We start from the raw sequence: 19,460 nt of genomic DNA, 5'->3' as shown, positions 1-19,460 counted from the left end.
TGGTCTACCATATGTAAGTTGCCCAGAAGGCGACTACTTGAAAGTAAGTGAATCCAATAAGCTCTATAAGATTATCGGCTGCCCCCCACTTCTCTGCCCCACTAGATGTATGAAAGCGGGCTGCCTATCTGCCTCCACCAATGCAAGTCGGACATATGCATATCAAATGATCCGTTCTAATTTCTAGACGAATGGGAATCCGCGCCTCTAATGAAAATCGCGATGATCGTTTACGTGTCAGTCCCGGCTTGGGGGTTATGAACTACCCCTCCATCAAAACCCACCACCTAACTCGGAGGGGTTGATACCTAAACAGCAGAAAACTCGGATATGCAAATGGAAATGATACCTGACGAGCATGCCATTTAAGCCCTGTGGGGATCCGCTTCCAGATTGAACGACTATCTTGGCTCAGGTAAAAAGAGTAAATGCTGTCTTTCTTATGTGTGTGAGAATTAACTACAACCATTTTCGGAAGTATAATTGGTAACACATTAACCTTATGAAACCTTTTAGATGGTGTTTGCAACACGGCCCGTCGGCCCGAGCCTTGTTGTGTTGTGGTGGAGCTAAATATGCATGTCGAGTGGCGTCATCAGATTTTTCAGCAACTTCAGCCTTGTCGCTTAATTCTGTATCATGCATGGAGATCTTCCCTCTTCGGTAGATGTACAGTACGTACATCAACAATGCTGGTCAATGTGTTATTCTCGGAGTCCATATGATCATGCCTCGCTCGACTCGGAGAGCGGCAGCTCAAGGACACGCAGCAGAAACAGCAAACGATGTACTTGTCGTCATCGATGCCGAGGAACTCCGGGCATCAGGAATCCGTATCAGTCGCCGTCTTTCCTGGGAAAAGACAGTCGAAGACCTGACCACTCAATTCTTTCATGGAAAGCATCTACCGGATAATCTGAAACCACTGGCGAAAGCTATGCACGTGCTTGTTCGATTTGGTTATGAGGGCGCCATCTATCGCCACAAAAAAGCAGTCGACCCTTCAAGTGCCCCAGCAGCACAAATCAATGACAGTGTAGACGGCACGGTACAAAACGGTTCAGCCTCTTCAGGCAACACCTCGCCAACAGGCAGTCCACAATACACTCCAAGCAGCTCCCGAGAATCGTCACCTTTACCGGAAAAGGGCACGGAAAATGACGAATACTTATTCTTCTTCGAGCCTACTCAGATAGAAGGCGACTTTTCTCGATCATTGCCCAAGGAATCCAAAGAAGATTATGAATGGAAACTGAAAGACCTCTTCGTTGCCGGACTCACAGCGTCCCTGGCAAAAGAGTCTCCCAAGTCGATCAAGCACCTCAGCGGTTATCAAGTGCGTCTCGGTGTCATCAATGGTCTAACCTGGGCCCGGATATTTGGATCTTACTTGCGCGAAAAAAGGAAGAAGAGCAAAAAGAGTGCGGAAGAGAAGCAGATTGAAGAGCCAGCTGCCGTTCCCAAGATCGGATTTGTCGAAGGCCCAAAGTACAAAGTGGCAGAGGCTTCCCAGTGGTCCATCTTCACAGACCTTCTGGACAAGCACAAATTCGATGCAAAGAATAAGAAGCCTGCAGTAGACGAAGCCAGGGGAGAAGGGGATGGTACACCAAATCCAGAAGGAACAGAAAGGAAGCCCACACCGGATGGTTGGGAGATCGCCAAAAAGGCTGCCAACGACATCGCCCAAAACGGACTCAAAGGCTTGCTGTCCCAAGTGCCAACGGTTTCCTACGGCAAGCTTACGACGGCAGACAGACACGAGGCAGAAAGCTACAGGGCTATTGCCGGTCTAGTCGAGGGGTATCTGGGTGTTGAAAAGCAAAAGAAACCCATTTCAATCAGCGTCTTTGGTCCGCCGGGAGCCGCAAAGTCTTTTGGAGTCAAGGAGCTGGTCAAGCCAATTGGGGAAGCACTGGGCCGCAAAGTTACAGAACTTACATTCAACCTGTCTCAATTTATGGACTATGCGGATCTGCTGGCTGCCTTCCATAAAATCCGCGACACGGTTTTGAACGGCGAAATTCCCCTGGCCTTCTTCGATGAATTCGACACAGCCTTCGGCGAACAAAAGTTGGGCTGGCTTCGGTACTTTCTCGCGCCGATGCAGGACGGCGAGTTTCTTGAAAATGGCCAGGATCGTCCCATTGGCAAGGGGATCTTCGTGTTTGCCGGAGGCACTTGCGCAACCTATGAGGAATTTGTTGGCAACTTTTATGATGGAGATTCCACGAGAGCCAAAAAGCCCGACTTCGTGAGCCGGCTTCGCGGATACATCAACATTCTTGGACCCAATTCTCTGAATTACGATCCTGCTCAAAAGACGCACATCCCAGAGGACATCTCTGCACATGAAATTTCTATCTCGGGCACCTTGAATATCCCATGTGATAACAATGTGGATCCTTGGAGAACTCTGCAAATTCCCCCTCTCAACATCCCACAGTTCACCATCAGCAGGCTGGACAGCGGCAAACCAACGATCCAAAGTCTCAGCATTCCAGGCTTCACAATCGCCAAAAGAGGTGAAAATGCGTCCATAGAGACAAACATTACAGTTGCTGAACAGAATATGGGAAATTTGAGCATCAATATCGTGAAGCGAGAACATCGACGAGATACAATGTACCCCGTTCGACGAGCCATTCCTCTGCACAGCCTCCTCAGTCGACTACCCGGGAAGAAAGACCCAACTGTTCAAACAGAATTACTCAACGGTCTGTTGACAGTCCCGGGTTACAAATTCGGTACACGCTCCTTGGAATCGATTCTGGCCATGAGCACGTGGACCAAATCGAACAACATCACCATGTCCGATCTCCCATCTACTCTCCAGCTTGAGATGCACGTGGATGTTGAAGCTCTAGAAGGCCAAATGGATCCTAAATCTGTTATCGGACGCAATCCTTCGGAGGTCACTCCCCAGCCGATTGATGAAAGTTTGGATATGCTTTATCGTCTTACTGATCAGGTTCCGCGACTTGTGTTTGGTGATGTTGACAAGCTTTTGGCAGGTTTCTGGGGCTCTTGATTCCGCTTTAGTATTTTATTCCTATTTTGCATCCTTGAAATTTGTCGTTTTTTTTTCATTTTGATTGTTTTGTCTGTTGTATCTAAGCTCCATCCAGATTGTTTCTGAGGGAACCAATAGCTGAAAACACTGTTCGAAGACCAGATGATTATGGGCGTCTTTTCTATATTCAAGTGAGATGGGCTTAGTATCATTGATTTAGCCCCCGTGGAGAATATTAGATGATTGGAGACACTCCCATTGGTCGAAAATTTCGTATTAACACTTATAAGTGGGCGTTGGTAGTATCACAACTCGTGATTAGTTAGGCCACCCATAAACTATATTGATAGCCAAGTGTTCCAATCATATCAAAATTCTTCATTACCCCAAATGGCATGGTGCGTGGTCGTGGATAGTATTCCCCACATTTACTGTCCGACCACCCAAAGATAGGCCAATGGTGGTGCATCTTACAGGACATTTATCTTTAATAGGAAGAAACTAACATGGCAGTACACACTTAAATCTCACAAGCAGGGGTGTTATCCTTGTTGAGAACCGCAACACCAGCCGACAGTGAGCCTGACAGGCTGTGCTGCGTGGACGGATATATAATCCCCGAACCTCATCCGGACAATAAATTGTCTTGTAGAAATTGCATCGATTTGCTCATCGCTTCATCATGCCCCAGAAAGAGACATTTCACCTTCATCCCTCTGGCTGGGAAAATGATCCAGCAGAGGAACGGTTCAAATTAGGCACACTGGATTACATCACCTATTGCACCTACAGCAACTATGCCGTCTTTTTCCGTATGGAAGACGAGGAAAAGAACCACGCAATCCAGGTATTGAAAGGAGGACTGGAGCGAACACTCAGCCAGGCACGACATCTGTGTGGTTCCATCGAGAAGGATCCAGCGGGTGGTTATTGCTTTTCCAAGAAAAGGGACAGCACCGTTCAGTTCGTCGTACAACGACTGGATGCACCTGGCGAGGACCACCCATCCTTCTCTGAGATAGAAAGCGGCCATTTCCGAACTTCGACATTGGGCGATCTTAACCTCTGGTGTGTGTCTCCCATGACGTTCGGGGTGAAACCCGAAGCGCGACCTGAAAATAGCCCCGTTGTGGCAGCCTACCAGGCGAATTTTATTCGCGGGGGTCTGGTCTTCATCATGCATCACCACCACTACGCCAATGATATGATGGGCTGGACGGGACTCGCTCATCAGCTGGCTGAAAACTGCTACGCTATCACGCACCAGACGCCGTTCCCGTCCTGGGACCCTGCGTGTCTCGATGTGTCCCGTCTGGTCAAGGGAGAGGATATCCCCGAGGAATCAAAGGTGGATGGGCCCCCCGTGCCCGAGAGACACCCGGATCACACCAAGTCAGAGTATCTACTCTTCCACCTGCCCAAGAGCAAGGCAGCTGAGCTGAAAAAGCTCGCCTACCCAACAGACGGATCGTGGATCTCGACCTATGATGCTTTCTCCGCATTCCTCTGGCGCACTATCACACGCCTGCGAGCCCCAGTCTTCAACCCTGACCTCTCCCAACCTCTCTACTGGTGCCAGGCAGTCGACATGCGACGACGACTACACAATCCGCCCATGCCCCCACGCATGCAGCACAATCTCGTGGTATGCGCATTTTCCTGGTCCGCGCCCGTCACTCCACCCACCGCCGCCGAAGTGATATCGGAATGGCCATTGCCCAGACTAGCCAGCTACATCCGGCAGCTAACGAACAGTGTAACCGAAGAGGAACTAGATAAAACGATTGCAATGGTAGCACCGGTCCGGGACAAGAGTTCCCTGTGTCTGCGCATGGACGCGTACCCGCCTTTGTCGATGTTGCAGACGGACCATCGAGATGCGAATATCACAGAGGCAGATTTTGGGTTTGGTGTTCCGGTCGCGTATCGTCATCCGATTGCGTGTGTGTCCGAGAATAGCCTTCTTGTTTATCCGCCCAGGAAGGCTGAGGGTGAGGATGAGGGGCCGGAGATTTTGTTTGCCTATGAGAAGCATCTTAAGGATGCGTTGATCGAGGATCCGGAGTGGACGGAGTTTTTTGAATTTAGGGGGGTTGATGCGGCTTGATTAGTTATCAACATGCAAATTAGCAATACAATCTCTAGATGTTACTGCTAGTATTCTAAAGGAGAGACGTTGGATAAGAAGATGGCAAGATCTCGTCGGCTTCTTGGTCTTGCAGGTGGAGCAGCACCCATATTACCGGCGGGAACTTGTATCATATATAAAGCTACGGCCCAATCTTCATGGTATCAGAAACTAACCACAGGACAGAACTCAACTCAACTCACTAAAACCATCCCCTCACCCTTTCACAATGCTCAACACCTCCACAGTACTAAGTACATATATATACTTAACATTTATAATAATAATAAATAGCAGTGCCTCAGTATTTTTATAGTGTTTATTATAATCAACTAGTTACTAGTTTATTTCTTTATATTCATAGTTTGGGTTAAGAGACGGTTATTTAGAATATATTATATATTTAGTCTATATAGCACTATAATTAGTAGTGCTAGAAGGTTTCTACACACTTAAGAAAGCAGTATAAATATTAAGGTGTCTATTAGATAATCTTGACATCATCTCCTAGTCTAAGGACAGTAGCTCACGAGCTATAAGGGAAGATAATCTGAAATGTGAAATAAGTACAGTATATATACTTTAGCCTAAGGCATCTTTTTACCTTTCTATATACCATATAATATTAAATAATAAAACATACATGATGTCTATCCCATAGGTATAAGTTTGATTTCAGGGTTATATGTGCTCTAAGCTAGGATGGCCTTCACTAGTATAAATACTACTCTCCGCGGTGAGGCTTCAATATAGCAGATAACCACTTTCTCACCACTATTCGGTGTGGCAGAGAGGTCTATCTTCAACAGAGGATCAGCTGAAGCAGACCCACAATTTAAACTCCACTGCCCGATCGCCAATGAGCCAAGATATCAGTCTGATTGGCTCGGAGGAACATTCTCAATCAACAGAAAAAGAAAACAAAGAAAAAGAAAAATTCAATAGTTAGGAGAATACGAGATGCAGGAGGCTGGATCTGGCAGGATCGTCATGTTGACTGGCAATAGCACTTGGCTAAATAAATCTTAGCGACAGTCTAATTAGATTGAGGGAAATCGGGAAATAGGAATAGGAGAAATGTGATATATTCACTTATTGAAAGTAAGAATTAATATTATATTAAAATAGTAGCTAAAATCTATATTCTATACTCTAGCAATAACAATAATAAAGCAAGAAATCAAGAAATCAAGAAATCAAGAAATCAAGAAATCAAGAAATCAAGAAATCAAGAAATCAAGAAATCAAGAAATCAAGAAATCAAGTCAAAACCTGCTTCTCATTAAAATAACTCTCCGCCACACTCTCCCCCAACCCCGTCTCCTCCACAAACTCATCCAACGGAAAATTCAACCGATTCGGCACCAGCCCAGGCATATACTTCTTAAACTTGCGCGGGATCTTGAAGCCCTCCGGCTGCACAAACAGCAACTCCACGTACTTGTGCACCTTGGGCGGCAGCAAGGGCGTCGGGGCGATGTATTTCGCATCCGGCTTCGACTGCGAACTGAGGCTGTAGTAGGATGTGTCGGCGACGGTGATTTCTTGCGGGGAGAGGTGGAGGTCGGATTGGATGAGGTGGAGGATGTCGGATTTGCCTTGGTCGACCATGATGAGGACGAAGGGGCCGGTGGAGGGGGGGAGCTGGGTGAGGCCGAAGGTGGGGGTGTTGTGGGATTCTGTGATAGATTAGCTTTGTATAAATATAATTGGGAGAGGGGCTTACCAGGAATATTCACGAGCTGGCCAGGCTCGTCGAGGACTTTGCCGTTATAGTTGACAACGACGGTGGCGTTGGTTGCGAGGCATGTTTGCACAGCCAAGCAGAGGGCAGAAAGGATGTAGTTTTTCCAGATCATGGTGACTGATGGAAAATAGTTGGTGAATGAGAGATGAAATGGGATCAGAGACCTTTTGTACCAGCCAGAACCAAGTGCTAGTGTAGCTTGTTCTGTCGATCTTTAGTGGAGTAGCTTGAAGCCGAAAGGTCTATCTCCATCAGTCTATTGTTTTTCAATCGCGCTATTGTTGATCTCGATATACTTTGTAGAATGACTTATGCCAAGAGCTGAGATTATATTCCATCTACTCCATCTTAATGTGATATGAGAAATACTATGCAACCAGAGCTTGGCATGAGTCAAATCACAATACAAAGCGATTGATATACACGACATTTTGAAAGGCGGAAAGACTGGAGCTTGGATCAGCCCCGATGATATACAAAGTTATGCAATGCCAAGCAGCATTCTTCAGCTCAGCTGAAACCAGTTCATCATTCACGTCACTCCAGTCCCAAAAAGGGAAGCTTGAGTACCTGCCTAATCAGAACTAAACTATTGTTCATGCTATGTATACTCAATGCATGATCACCATGCCACGATAACTCCACTTCACAGCCACCATAAGTCAACCGCATGACCGTGCTGATGTTGCGCTGGAAGTAGGCACATGCTCTAGATTCCTGCATAGCAGCACTGGTGATCTGCTGCAACCTGCTGGCGAATTGAAAGTAAAGCGCATGCCGCGCAGCCACCGGATCGAACGGATGGGGTATTTGTAGACAGACCATGTTGGGCAGCTGGTAGTACTACCTAACGTGCATGGCTCCACAGTATGAGATGGACTGGATGGATTTGTATTTCGGAACTGCGGATGGGTTGTTTTTCGGACATGTCCATAAGTCCGAATGTCTCATATATGTAGTGGTGGTCACATTTCTGCATAACAGGTTTCCAGACGGGGATTATAATCCATTCATGGTGGCGAGAAGTAAGTTCCATTGGTTTATTGAGGGATGAGGATATAACGAGTAAGAATACGCCGAATATCCCGAATCTCCGAATCTGCCGATTTTGCCGATTACCCATAATCATTCCAGTAATAACGCATTTTCAGTGCTAGATAATGATATTTAATAAAAAAATCAAGGCATATAAGACTGGGTCGAGCTGAGAAAATAGTACTAGTACCTATGGCCAAATCGAGAGCATCAAAAAAGCAAGAAACTCGCCAATGAGATGCCGCCCTAGACTGAGCTGTACAACACCACCATTCCTATCTCAGTGGGAAGTGCTTAGCTTGTTTGCCTTGTTTGGCCGTGGATGAACAGTGCCAAGTATCAACTGTCAAGGATGATAAGAGCGTCACACAAAGCGTTGCATATGCAATGTGCCGAGATGACACGACGTCAAGTCAGCATTATTAATTAGGATATTATTCTGATGATATATTTATCCGAGGGATTTTCATTTCAGATGTAAATGCTGTACCATCTATCTCTTCGTCTAGAATAGTTGCCTTCACTCCTGAATACGTAAATCATGGCTAAGCATCCATCTTGGCAGAAGCGTTGAGCACAGCAGAATAGGGATATATCTAAATCGAGACAATCCAAAAAGAAAAGAGTGGGAAATGATAAAGAAGCAAATAAAGATAGTCCGCACCGGAGGACGGCGTGTTGAGCACCGATATGCCGGATGCTCTCGATCCAGACAGACTATTAGATATCCTTGTCAGTGCATGGACAAAAACTCTTATTTATGGATACAGAAGCTTTGATTCAGTCGGCTTGTTTGTCTTTCGTCCAATAAGAGAAGAGAAGCCAAGTGGATAGGCTTGATCTGATTGGTCCGGGTTCCATTCCCCTGTCATTGCGAACCTTGACTAGCCATAGCGTACTCTGTGACTCCACTTGATCCACGCTACATAGATAAATCCACTTTTCAGTATGAGCCTGATATTATCAGGAGAACCAAGGGAATGCTAAGTAATGCTAAGTAATGCCAAGTCCGCATCACCATCTGCCAAGCCCTCGTTTCCTCCCTGAAAATGAGCTGGACAGACTGTTTCCTCGATCCGTCCGAGTAAGCGATCTGCTGATAGTCAGTGGTGGCTGTGCGGGTGGATACGCTGCATGATAATGGCATTATCTATATTTTATTCTTGGCGATGGCGTTGTCTTGTTGACGCAGACTGTGATCAGACCAGGGCCTGCGTTGGTCTTTCACTAGGTGATTTCCTTACTTATATAACCTTTCTCCAGTTCTTTGTTCTTAGACCATTCCTGCATTATCTTTCCTTATCTTTGCCAATCCCATTGTTCTTCTTATCGCTATCACCATGTCTACGTCAGAAACCAGGCAGCTGTGCGAGTGGATCTCCAGCTTGTCGCTGGATCACATCCCCCAAGACAGAGTCACCAGAGCAAAATACCTCATTCTCGACGGTCTGGCCTGTCTCTTGATCGGTGCTCATCTGCCCTGGTCCGAAGATGCCGTCAAGGGTATTTTCAGCTTCGAGTCTTCTGGACCCTGCAGTGTTTTTGGCTGGGAGAGGGTATGTCACCACTCACTCACTCTGTATGTCAAAGCTAATGAAATAGAAAATCTCCCCCCTCTCTGCAGCCCTCCTCAACAGCACATTCCTCCAAGGCTTCGAGCTAGACGACTACCACCGCGAAGCCCCCATCCACTCCAACTCCATCGTTCTCCCTGCCCTCTTCGCCGCCCTCGAACACTGCGCCGCCGCAGACAACACAGCCATCAACGGCCCCTCCTTCCTCCTCTCCACCATCGTCGGCTACGAGACAGGCCCCCGCGTCGGACAGGGCGTGTACGGCGGCGAAGTCCTCGGACGGGGATGGCACTCGGGCGCAATCTTCGGCCCCGCCGCGGCCGCCGCCGCATCGAGTAAACTGTTCGGTCTATCAGCCGATCAAATGGAAGATGCGCTAGGCATCGCATGCACACAAGCCGGCGGACTAATGTCGGCTCAATACGAAAGCTCCGTGAAGCGCATGCAGCACGGCTTCGCGACGCGGAACGGGCTCTTCGCTGCCCTGATGGCGCGCAGCGAGTACTCCGGCATCAAGCAGGTCTTGGAACGGCCGTACGGCGGGTTTCTGAGCGTGTTTAGCCAGGGGAATGGGAAGGAGCCTGCGTTCTTGGCGGAGAAGGTGGTGGAGAAACTCGGTGAGATGTGGGAGATGGATCGGATTGTGGTGAAGCCGTATGCGACTATGGCTGCTACGCATGGAACGATTGATTGTGTGATTAAGCTGCAGGAGAATTATCCTGAGGTTACGGCCAAGGTGGACAGGATCAAGAAGGTGACGGTTGAAATGTCGACTCCGGCGTGGAAGAAGGGCGGGTGGGTTGTTAAGCGGCCGTTGACGCCGACGGGGGCGCAGATGAGTTGTGTATATGCTGCTGCTATGCAGTTGCTGGAAGGACAGGTCCAGCCTGCTCAGTTTGGTGCATCGCAGATGGAGAGAGAAGATGTGTGGACGCTTATGGAGAAGATTGAATGCGTTCCTAACCCAGACTGGGATAAGGATATGATCACAGGATGGTATCAGCGCATTTATCTCGAGGTGGAAGGCGATGATGGAGAGACCAAGACATACACAGACCTGGTGGAGGCACCACGAGGGAATGGAGTGCCTCTAACCAACGAGGAGATTCTGACTAAATGGCGACGGGTGACAGAGGGAGTCATCGACCCGAAGAGAAGAGCGACGATTGAAAAGTTGGTGTTGAGTTTGGAGGATATGGAGAATATGGAGGAGCTGGCGGCGATTTTATACCCTCAGACATCCAATGTTCTGGCTTAGATACTTTTTTGTTTTAGTTATTCCTGTTATGATTTAAAATAGCGTTATATCATTTCTTCTGTTGTTACATCTGGTCCATAGTCCAATGCTCGCTTTCACTTTCATCCTCTTCAATCTCATCGTCAACACCAACGTGCCGTTCCAACCCATACCTCCCCTCCACCAGCCATCCCGAAGATACAAAGCTATTCCTCGAAGGAGGGATGTTTATGGGGAGGATATGGTATGCATTTCCATTACTAGGTACCATGGTATCTGATGGATATCTTGAATCGATTACTATAAATCATTACTCATCTATCTGCTATTAATCGATGCTGCTTCTGGCTATTCAACACCCGAATCCACTATTCAATCTCTATGTATCACGCACATGTTTCTTGCCTCAGAATCCACCCCCAGCCACAGTAGATCCAGCCGACTATAATGTCCACAAGGATCGACAAAGCATCGAGCCTCAAGTTTCTTTGCCGCATCAATAAATCCACTTTATTAAAGTTGCCACTAGTTACCCCTCAATCTGCATGGGACTGGTATTATCCCACTGCAGATGGAAGCATCTTCTCTAGGTATTTGGATAAGTCTTGCCTATCCTATGCTATTCTTAAATGTGTTGGAAAACTCAATCTCATGGCAAACCCCCTGGAACCCAGTGATAGGCAATACGTCAGAGAAACCTGAATCAAAGTATCTGCGGAATGTGAAACCATGAACTTTTATATGATTGCGGGGTAAGCTTATCTGTTGGTGGTTTGCATGCCGTGATTCAAGCAGTCTGCACATGTGTATGGGATGTAGGAAGCATTTGGTAGTGGTTTGTCTTGTCTAAAGCTATTCCTATCTCTTACCGTGGAAATGGCAAAAATAGTCTGCTTGTCGGCAAGAGTATCTCTATACAAACTTGATCATGATTAAAAACGGGTCAATCAATAGCATTGAACATCGATTCCATGCAATTTTACCACCACACTGTTATTTCTATGTTGATAGAATTTGGACCGAGTCTGTCGAGCTCTTTATACTGCATCTACCACGCGAGTCATAGATTTCTCCTGTCCGTTCCATCACTTCTTTACACTCTTTCAAGCAAAATCAGAAGTCCTGTCCAGTAACTTGGAGAAGAGTCGTAATATAAATGCAAATATGTCAAATGCATCTCCACTTTTCCAGATTAGGGTTTGATGTTTGTCAGCGTTCATGCTTGGTAATCATCTTCTGAATATCTCCGACTCTCGATGTCTCGATTATCATATATCGTTCCTTGTTGGTTACAAATCGTAGTACAAAGTCGCCGAGATGGAACATCAACTATCCGTAGTCTCGGCTTGATATAGCTACACTGATCTATGTGCTTCGAATCGGAATGTCGTTGTAATTATTCTGGGAAATATATTGATTCAGTTGTCTATGCTTTATAGCCATGGATTTGGTCATCTTATTTTGTGCTTTTTGAGCTATCTGAATAACTATCTCATGTTTGTCGGAGACTTTTGCGGATACATTGAGGGATTCAACAAACACAGTTCAAAGCCTTATGATATTCTGGTCTAGTAGAACCTAATTGGAATTAAACAATATATCTAATATTGATGAGTAAATCGAATGAAAAATCTTTCCATTGGACAAGCTGCTTGTATTCCGGTTCGGGTTTAGCCCGAGTATGATCACGTGGGGACATGTGATGGACGCAACTGAGATGGACTCGACTGTCTGCTTGGAATGATTCAAAGGCAAATTTGGATGAACAGAAAGCAGAGACATCATGGAGATTCCAGGAATAGGTATGGCAGCAACTGTCACGTTATTACGCAATTTGTGAGGGCAGACAGACTGACAAGTTCTGGTAGGACGGCCGCTGAAACGGACTCGCATCACGAGAGCTTGCGAACAGTGTCGGGCTCGCAAGGTCAAGTGCAATGGCGATGAGCCGTGTATCACCTGTTGGCAGCACAATCAGGCTTGTACTTATCGTTCTTCTGGCACTGCGTCACAGGCGAGGTCTCTGCCTCAATCAGTACCGTCGACAGGCCCAGATCGCCATGCTGAATCTGGCTTGGAAGCTGGCCAAAAGTCATCCCCGGCACGGTACAACCCTGATGAGTATCGTCAGCAGCTGGAACTGCGAGCGGGAATTGGAGTGTCTAATAGTCAGACGGGTTCATTCCAATTCTACGGTATCGTCTTGTCGTTCCTGGTCTGTAACTGGAGCTAATAATGACAGGGCCATCTTCCAACTTTTGTTTCATCCAGCGCATCTACCAAAGGATGAAACGACAGACTAACATGACCCTGCTCGGTCAGCAAAAGACTGCCGTCCCCGACGGCCTAGGGCAATGGGGTCTGGAACGATTCATGTTCGCCGCGGGCTCAGACACGCTCCACATGAGAAGTGGCTCGACGGAGGCATTTCTGTCCAAGGAGAACGGTCACCGATTCATAAACGCTTACTTCTCCATTATCCATCCGCATATGCCGATCCTCAGTAAGCGGGTGATCGCCCCTCTGTGGGACCAATTCTGGGATGCTCCAACCCCCGGACGTGACGTTAAGTCTAAGGATGTTGTCTACATGGTTCTTGCGCTTGGGGCGAGGGCTATGCCGCGTGAGGAGGGCTACAGTATTGAGTTTCTTGATAAGTGGGCAGATCATTTTTGGGCGCATTCGAACAATTTTAGTATTCTGTTTCAGGAACCAAGTGTGAAGGGGACTCATTTGTTGTTGCTAAAGGTAGGCAGGCTGTCTGTCCGTTTCAAGAACTACGACTAACAGCGACCAGGCAATGTTTGCTGTGCACGGCATGAGGCCCAACGACGCTTACCTTTACTTGGGCCACGCAGCTCGCAGTGTTCTAGCCCTAGGGATCAATCGCAGCCAAGTGGCTAATGGCAGTGGAGAGGCCATGCATCGCCTACGCGTCACCTTTTGGGTGGTGTATTACTACGAGCGAATATGTGCCTTCTTCACCGGCCGACCCTCGGGCTTCCTTGATACTCATATTGACGTCTCTTACCCCGAGGACCTGCCTGAAAAGTCAGGGGACGGGCCTACAATGCAGTGTGGATTTGTACGCGCCATGTCGCAGATTGGACAGCTCATTGAAAAGGTCTCAAGCGGCATATTTTCGCTGGCGAATCTGCGGGCTCTGTATGACAATCGCAAGGTAGATATGACCATTGTCGAATGCAGTGCATCTTTACAAGCTATCCTGAATAGCCTCCCCCCTTACCTGCAATTCTTCGAAGCCAGCCGACCAAAGGGACTTGCCTGGCAGGAAATCCAATGCGCCCACGTTGGTCTGGCATTTCATCTGATCAAAATGATGATGCATCGTCCGGCACTTGTCTATGCAGGATTCCACAGTAGCGAAGCTAGCAGCATCAGCAATTCAAATAATAGACTAGCGAACCTGCAAAGCTCCATCGACCTCTGCATTCAATCCGCGGAAGAGATCATCCGGATCGCCCGCGATGTGATCTTCCACCGAGCGGTCTGTATCCGAAGCGATGCCTCGATCGCAAACTACATCGTTTCGGCCTGTGTGACATTGCTGTACAATGTGCTCAACTCATCCGTCACGACCGAGTACGCACGAGCAATTTTCAGCTCGGTCGAGAGTGGAATTCACTGTCTGGATCAGATGGAGCATTTCGGTCCTATAACCGGAAAGGCACTAAGTATGGATATCATGAAGAGTGCCAAAGATGCACTGATGCTATCCACTAGTGAATCGAACCTCGAACAAGATTTACTAGATGACTTTCCCTGGCTGAAGTATGTAACCAGAAAGATTGAAACAGTAGACAGCTCACTCTAATGCCTTCTAGTGATGTATTTAACCCTCCCAAAGACGACCAGAATCCAGAACATATCGACCAGCCCGTTGAATTCGTCCCTGAAATGCGGACAGAGTCATTACCGATCTCAACAGCAGCCGAGCGAAACGCGGATGACTTCATCTCGGCGAGTATTTCAGGTGTGGACTACATGTCCTATTGGCTGAATGGGAACTTTACGGCGATGGATTTCCCCGAGTCGCTATATTGAGACAAGATATGATTGGTAGGATTGACTTTTTCCACTGATGCCGCAGATCTGCTTTTGCGTTTCCGAGCCATCTCGGAGAGGTGTGGCCAATTTGTCAGGGTTTGCGGCCAGCGGGCCAATCGGAAGGCAGAACGACTCCGAGGAAAGATGGATATCTCGGAAAGGGCTGGATTTCTTCTCCAACATGCATTATAGCAAGTTCGAGACCGAATGGAGAAGAAAAGAAAGAAAATAATAATCATGAATGATGTGATTCAAGGCTTGTCTGGTGGCGGCCAGCTTTGCAATATAAAGGATGCCCAAAGAAGCTATGAAACGGCATCTTTTATAGTTCATCTGGTTATTCTCTATCACCATCTGTTTACTGTCTCTTGTCGGGACTGATCATTGCCAGGCCTGCTGGTGTTGCAGCTATGTCTGATTCCAAGGAAGAGGCGGGTGCCTCTCCAGTGGTAACTATTCATCATAGCCAACTTCAGTTGTACAAGACTAACGAATCGGTCGTCCATGCAGAAGTCACCCATTTACCGTTCTCAAGGACGCTCTCTAGGAGTCGTCTATGAAGATGTCAGCGTGTTAGGCACAGCCGCCGGTGCCAACGGAATCTCCACCCTACCCGCCATTATCTGGGACATTGCCAAGTGGCCTGTGAACGCCATTGCTCAGTTTACGGGCAAACAAAACATCCCAACGACCCCTATACTGCGCAATGTTTCTGGTGTTGTTTTTCCTGGTGAGACCATGTTGGTTCTTGGTCGCCCTGGAGCTGGATGTTCAACCTTGCTGCGTGTCTTGGCCAACAACCACGAGTCCTTCCAAGATGTGCAGGGACGTCTCATGTACGCTGGTCTATCAAATGAAGAAATGTCACGCTCGTACCGCTCTGAGACGGTCTATGCCAGCGAAGACGACTTTCATTTTCCGACACTCACCGTAAAGAACGCAATGGGCTTTGCCTTTTGTCTACGCAAGCCAGCCAATCATACACAGTCGGATTCATCATTCGCAGCTGACATGACCGACGCTTCACTCAGCTCTGTTGGTCTTTCGCATACCGCCAACACGATTGTCGGTGATTCCTTTGTGCGAGGTGTGTCTGGAGGAGAGCGCAAGAGGGTAACCCTCATCGAAGCCCTATCTGTGAATCCTGCCGTGGCTTCGTGGGACAATCCTACGCGCGGGCTCGATAGCTCTTCAGCGATAGACTTTGTGAATCTGATTCAGAATTTATCCCGCGAGACGGGCATGGCAAACACCGTCACCATGTACCAGGTATCCGAGACGATCTATGAGTGTTTCGATCGTGTTACTGTGCTCTATGATGGACGCATGATCTTCTGTGGAAGAGCGGCCAATGCCAAAGCATACTTCAACCGTCTTGGGCTCGAGTGCCGTGATCGCCAGACGACGGCTGACTTCCTCACTTCCATCACCTCGCCTGCTGAACGGCTGATCCGCAAAGATGCTGTCGGGTCTGTTCCTCTTGATCCGGATAGTATGGCGGCCGCCTTTCGAGAAAGCGACCAATATCAGACTCTGCAGCGGGAGATTCAAGAATACCATCAACGGGTTGGTACAGATACTCAGCTGATGACCAGTTTCCGAGAAAGTGTGCAGCAGATTCGATCTCGCTGGGCGCCCAAGCAGGCTATTGCCCCAAACACTGTTTTGAAGCAGATCTGGATTGCACTTTGCCGACACTATCAATTGATCTGGGGTGACCGTCGCACTTTTTATACTTTAATTATATTCAACATCCTCAACGCAGTTATCAACGCTACCTCATACTACATGGCTCCCAAGGACGTGACGGGCTCGTATGAAAAAAGTTGTGCTCTGTTCTTCTCTTTGATCTATTTTTATCTAAACGCGCTCACTGAAGCCACCTCCACCGTCAAGTCTCGAACTATTCTGCTAAAGCAAGTGCAGTACGGTTTCATCCACCCTTCAGCATTTGTGATAGCACAAACCATTGCCGACATCCCCATATCCTTCTTTCAGTGCTTGGTATTTGCCTGCTGCTACTATTTCGAAATCGGTCTACAGCAAACTGCGTCTGCATTCTGGATTTTCGTGCTCATCGTCTTTGTCCATTATTCTGCTGTTCAGAGTCTATTCCGTATGCTCGGCGCTTGGGCACCCAACGTCCCCTTGACCCTCATGATGGCGGGAAGCGCAATCCCCGTTGGCCTTTTGTACTCTGGTTTCGGTCCAACCAGACCATATCAACATCGCTGGGGTTCATGGTTGCGCCGCACCTCGCCTTCGCCCTGGGCATTAGAAGCACTGCTTGGAAACGAGTTCAGTGGCATCACATTAACCTGTTCCGCAACAGACATGGTCCCAGAAGGGCCAGGATATGACCAGCTGGCTTACCAAACGTGCAGCATAACCGGTAGTGAAAAGGGCCAGCAGTCCGTCCCTGGAAGTGTCTATCTGGCAGATCATTTCGGCTACACTCGCGCCCATCTCTGGCGGAATTTCGGCATCATCCTTGTTCTTTGGTTTTTGTACATGGTCCTCGCATGTATCGGGCTGACATTCATGACTCGTGAAACGAGCGGTTCTCACTCTCGCGTTTTCAAGAACTCGAAAAGCCGCTCTGCTGGTGCAGACGATGTGGAAAAGCGAGCCAACCCGTTCTCCGGCTCCCCGTCGTCGTCGATTACTGAATCTCGAGAAAAGGTCACGCCCGAAACACACGGTACCATGGCTAACTCGAGCGTGTTTACATTCCGCGATATCAGCTATTTCGTACCAGTGAACGGAAAGGAAAAGCAACTTCTGCGCAACGTCAATGGATACGCCCGTCCAGGCCAGCTGACGGCTCTCATGGGTGCTTCTGGAGCGGGAAAGACGACGCTACTCGATACACTTTCACAGCGTAAAAGCACTGGGCGTGTTGAGGGTGTTCTTCAGCTGAATGGTGGTCCTTTGGGTGCGTCTTTCGCGCGGTCTTGTGGGTTTGTCATGCAGCAGGATGTGCATGAACCTAATGCTACTGTTCGTGAAGCGCTGGAATTCTCTGCCCGACTCCGTCAGCCGGCTCATGTTTCTGATGAGGAGAAATTGGAGTATGTTGAGCATATTATTCATCTGTTGGATTTGGAGGACATTGCCGACGCGCTGGTTGGAGAAGCTGGAAGCGGCCAGCTTAACGTTGAAGAACGAAAGCGAGTTACCATCGGCGTTGAGCTCGCAGCCAGGCCTAGCTCTTTGCTCTTCCTTGACGAACCTACCTCCGGTCTGGATAGTCAAGCTGCCTTCTCCCTGGTCGAGTTCCTGCGCAAGATTGCGGCGGAGGGTATCCCGATTGTGTGTACTATTCACCAGCCATCTGGGGTTTTGTTCGACATGTTCGATCATGTTCTGCTGCTGGCGCCTGGGGGTCAGACTGTCTACTTTGGTGAGACTGGTGACAACTCGTCCAAGGTTGTGGACTACTTTGGTCGCTACGGGGCGGTAATCGGGGGCAATGTCAACCCTGCCGAGTTCATCCTGTCTACTGTTACGAAAAAGGAAGAGGGCTCTTTGGACTGGCCTACAATATGGAATGAGTCTGGCGAGCGCAAGTCGTTGGATTCTACCATTGCAGAGTTGGATGCAAAGGCCGGTCTGTCTGGTGGAGCGTCAACGGATACAGTCAGGGGATTGCAATCTGCCACCTCTCACGGTCAATACACACTTCCTCTCTGGGCACAGACGGTGGCCGTGACCAAGCGGCACTGGATATCTGTTTGGCGCGATGGCATGTACAACTTTGGTAAACTAGCCAAGTCCATCTTCGTCCAGATGTTCGTTTCATTCAGTTTCTTCAAAGCCGGTACCTCAGTCCAAGGTTTGCAGAGCAATATGATCGCCATTCTCCTTCTTGCCTGGATCATCCCCGCAACCTGCGCTGATCTTCAGGATATGTGGTTCCGGAAATGGGACATCTTCACCGCACGAGAGAAGAATGGCATCTACGACTGGAAAGCACTCGTCACAGCCTTGGTCCTCGTCGAACTCCCCTGGCAACTAGGCACCTACACACTCATCTTCTTCATCAGCTACTGGACAGTCGGCTTTCCCAACGAAACAACCATCTCCGGCTTCGTCTACTTCATGTGGCTTCTCCTCGCCATCTTCGGCACCAGCTACTCGCAACTACTAGCAGCCATGTTCCCCAATGCCACGATGGGCGGATACGCAAACTCCCTATTCTGGGTTATTCTCATGGTTTTCTCAGGCGTGCTCACACCGCACGCATACCTGAATGACTTTTACCGCCCCTGGCTCTTCTGGGTCGATCCCATGCGATATTGGTTCGGGGCTACTGTGGGTAGCGTTCTACACGGCGTCCCTGTCTCATGCAAGGAGACAGATCTGACATTTTTCGATCCTCCGTCTGGCCAGACTTGTGGGGAGTACGCTCGGTCTTTCCTCGATGCGAGTGTGGGGTATCTCACCAATGGTGATGCGACGGCTGACTGTGCCTACTGCCAGTACTCTGTTGGTGATGATTATCTCGATACGTTGGATTATGCGTATAGTGAGAGGTGGTGGAATTGGGCTGTGTTCTTGGGCTTCTGTTTGACGAATATTGTGCTCTTGTATGGCATTATGTGGTGGACTACGGGGAGGACTCAGCGGCGGTTGGGTTGATTGCATTTACGCGTTGC

General features: G+C 48.3%; 6 protein-coding genes across 6 annotated transcripts; 5 read left to right on the top strand and 1 right to left on the bottom strand.

The window, feature by feature from the left end:
• The first annotated feature begins 657 nt into the window (after positions 1-657).
• Positions 658-3,271, top strand: ASPWEDRAFT_40740 (uncharacterized protein). The gene has a single exon (XM_040835395.1). It carries the CDS (start codon positions 728-730, stop codon positions 3,029-3,031), a length of 2,304 nt encoding a protein of 767 aa, XP_040689214.1. The 5' UTR covers positions 658-727; the 3' UTR covers positions 3,032-3,271.
• A 401-nt stretch (positions 3,272-3,672) lies between these two features.
• On the top strand, positions 3,673-5,444 carry ASPWEDRAFT_59818 (uncharacterized protein). The gene has a single exon (XM_040838475.1). It carries the CDS (start codon positions 3,696-3,698, stop codon positions 5,118-5,120), a length of 1,425 nt encoding a protein of 474 aa, XP_040689213.1. The 5' UTR covers positions 3,673-3,695; the 3' UTR covers positions 5,121-5,444.
• Positions 5,445-6,401: 957 nt separating this feature from the next.
• Positions 6,402-7,000, bottom strand: ASPWEDRAFT_172338 (YbhB/YbcL family Raf kinase inhibitor-like protein; the record flags this gene model as incomplete). Its single annotated transcript, XM_040830925.1, has 2 exons — positions 6,402-6,820; positions 6,868-7,000. The coding sequence occupies 2 exons, from the start codon at positions 6,998-7,000 to the stop codon at positions 6,402-6,404; spliced, it is 552 nt and encodes a 183-aa protein (XP_040689212.1).
• A 2,263-nt stretch (positions 7,001-9,263) lies between these two features.
• Positions 9,264-10,755, top strand: ASPWEDRAFT_109450 (MmgE/PrpD family protein; the record flags this gene model as incomplete). Its single annotated transcript, XM_040828081.1, has 2 exons — positions 9,264-9,479; positions 9,526-10,755. 2 exons carry the CDS (start codon positions 9,264-9,266, stop codon positions 10,753-10,755), a joined length of 1,446 nt encoding a protein of 481 aa, XP_040689211.1.
• A 1,747-nt stretch (positions 10,756-12,502) lies between these two features.
• Positions 12,503-14,816, top strand: ASPWEDRAFT_155438 (Zn(II)2Cys6 transcription factor). Its single transcript, XM_040829686.1, has 5 exons — positions 12,503-12,536; positions 12,603-12,929; positions 12,977-13,482; positions 13,532-14,526; positions 14,580-14,816. Exons 1-5 carry the CDS (start codon positions 12,518-12,520, stop codon positions 14,797-14,799), a joined length of 2,067 nt encoding a protein of 688 aa, XP_040689210.1. The 5' UTR covers positions 12,503-12,517; the 3' UTR covers positions 14,800-14,816.
• Positions 14,817-15,212: 396 nt separating this feature from the next.
• On the top strand, positions 15,213-19,443 carry ASPWEDRAFT_172335 (uncharacterized protein; the record flags this gene model as incomplete). The annotated part of the gene is made up of 2 exons (XM_040830924.1): positions 15,213-15,251; positions 15,313-19,443. The coding sequence occupies 2 exons, from the start codon at positions 15,213-15,215 to the stop codon at positions 19,441-19,443; spliced, it is 4,170 nt and encodes a 1,389-aa protein (XP_040689209.1).
• Positions 19,444-19,460: the final 17 nt, after the last annotated feature.

The sequence above is a fragment of the Aspergillus wentii genome (assembly GCF_001890725.1).
Source record: "Aspergillus wentii DTO 134E9 unplaced genomic scaffold ASPWEscaffold_4, whole genome shotgun sequence".
Classification (NCBI taxonomy): Eukaryota; Fungi; Ascomycota; class Eurotiomycetes; order Eurotiales; family Aspergillaceae; genus Aspergillus; species Aspergillus wentii.
The sequence above is the reverse complement of the archived record's forward strand: the minus strand, read 5'-3'. Positions and strand labels throughout refer to the sequence as shown.

Coding starts and splice junctions, on each gene's coding strand:
- ASPWEDRAFT_40740 (XM_040835395.1), top strand. CDS start 728: ATGCCTCGCTCGACTCGGAGAGCGGCAGCTCAAGGACACGCAGCAGAA.
- ASPWEDRAFT_59818 (XM_040838475.1), top strand. CDS start 3,696: ATGCCCCAGAAAGAGACATTTCACCTTCATCCCTCTGGCTGGGAAAAT.
- ASPWEDRAFT_155438 (XM_040829686.1), top strand. Junction 13,483..13,531: donor CTCATTTGTTGTTGCTAAAG/GTAGGCAGGCTG, acceptor AACAGCGACCAG/GCAATGTTTGCTGTGCACGG. Junction 14,527..14,579: donor GATGACTTTCCCTGGCTGAA/GTATGTAACCAG, acceptor AATGCCTTCTAG/TGATGTATTTAACCCTCCCA.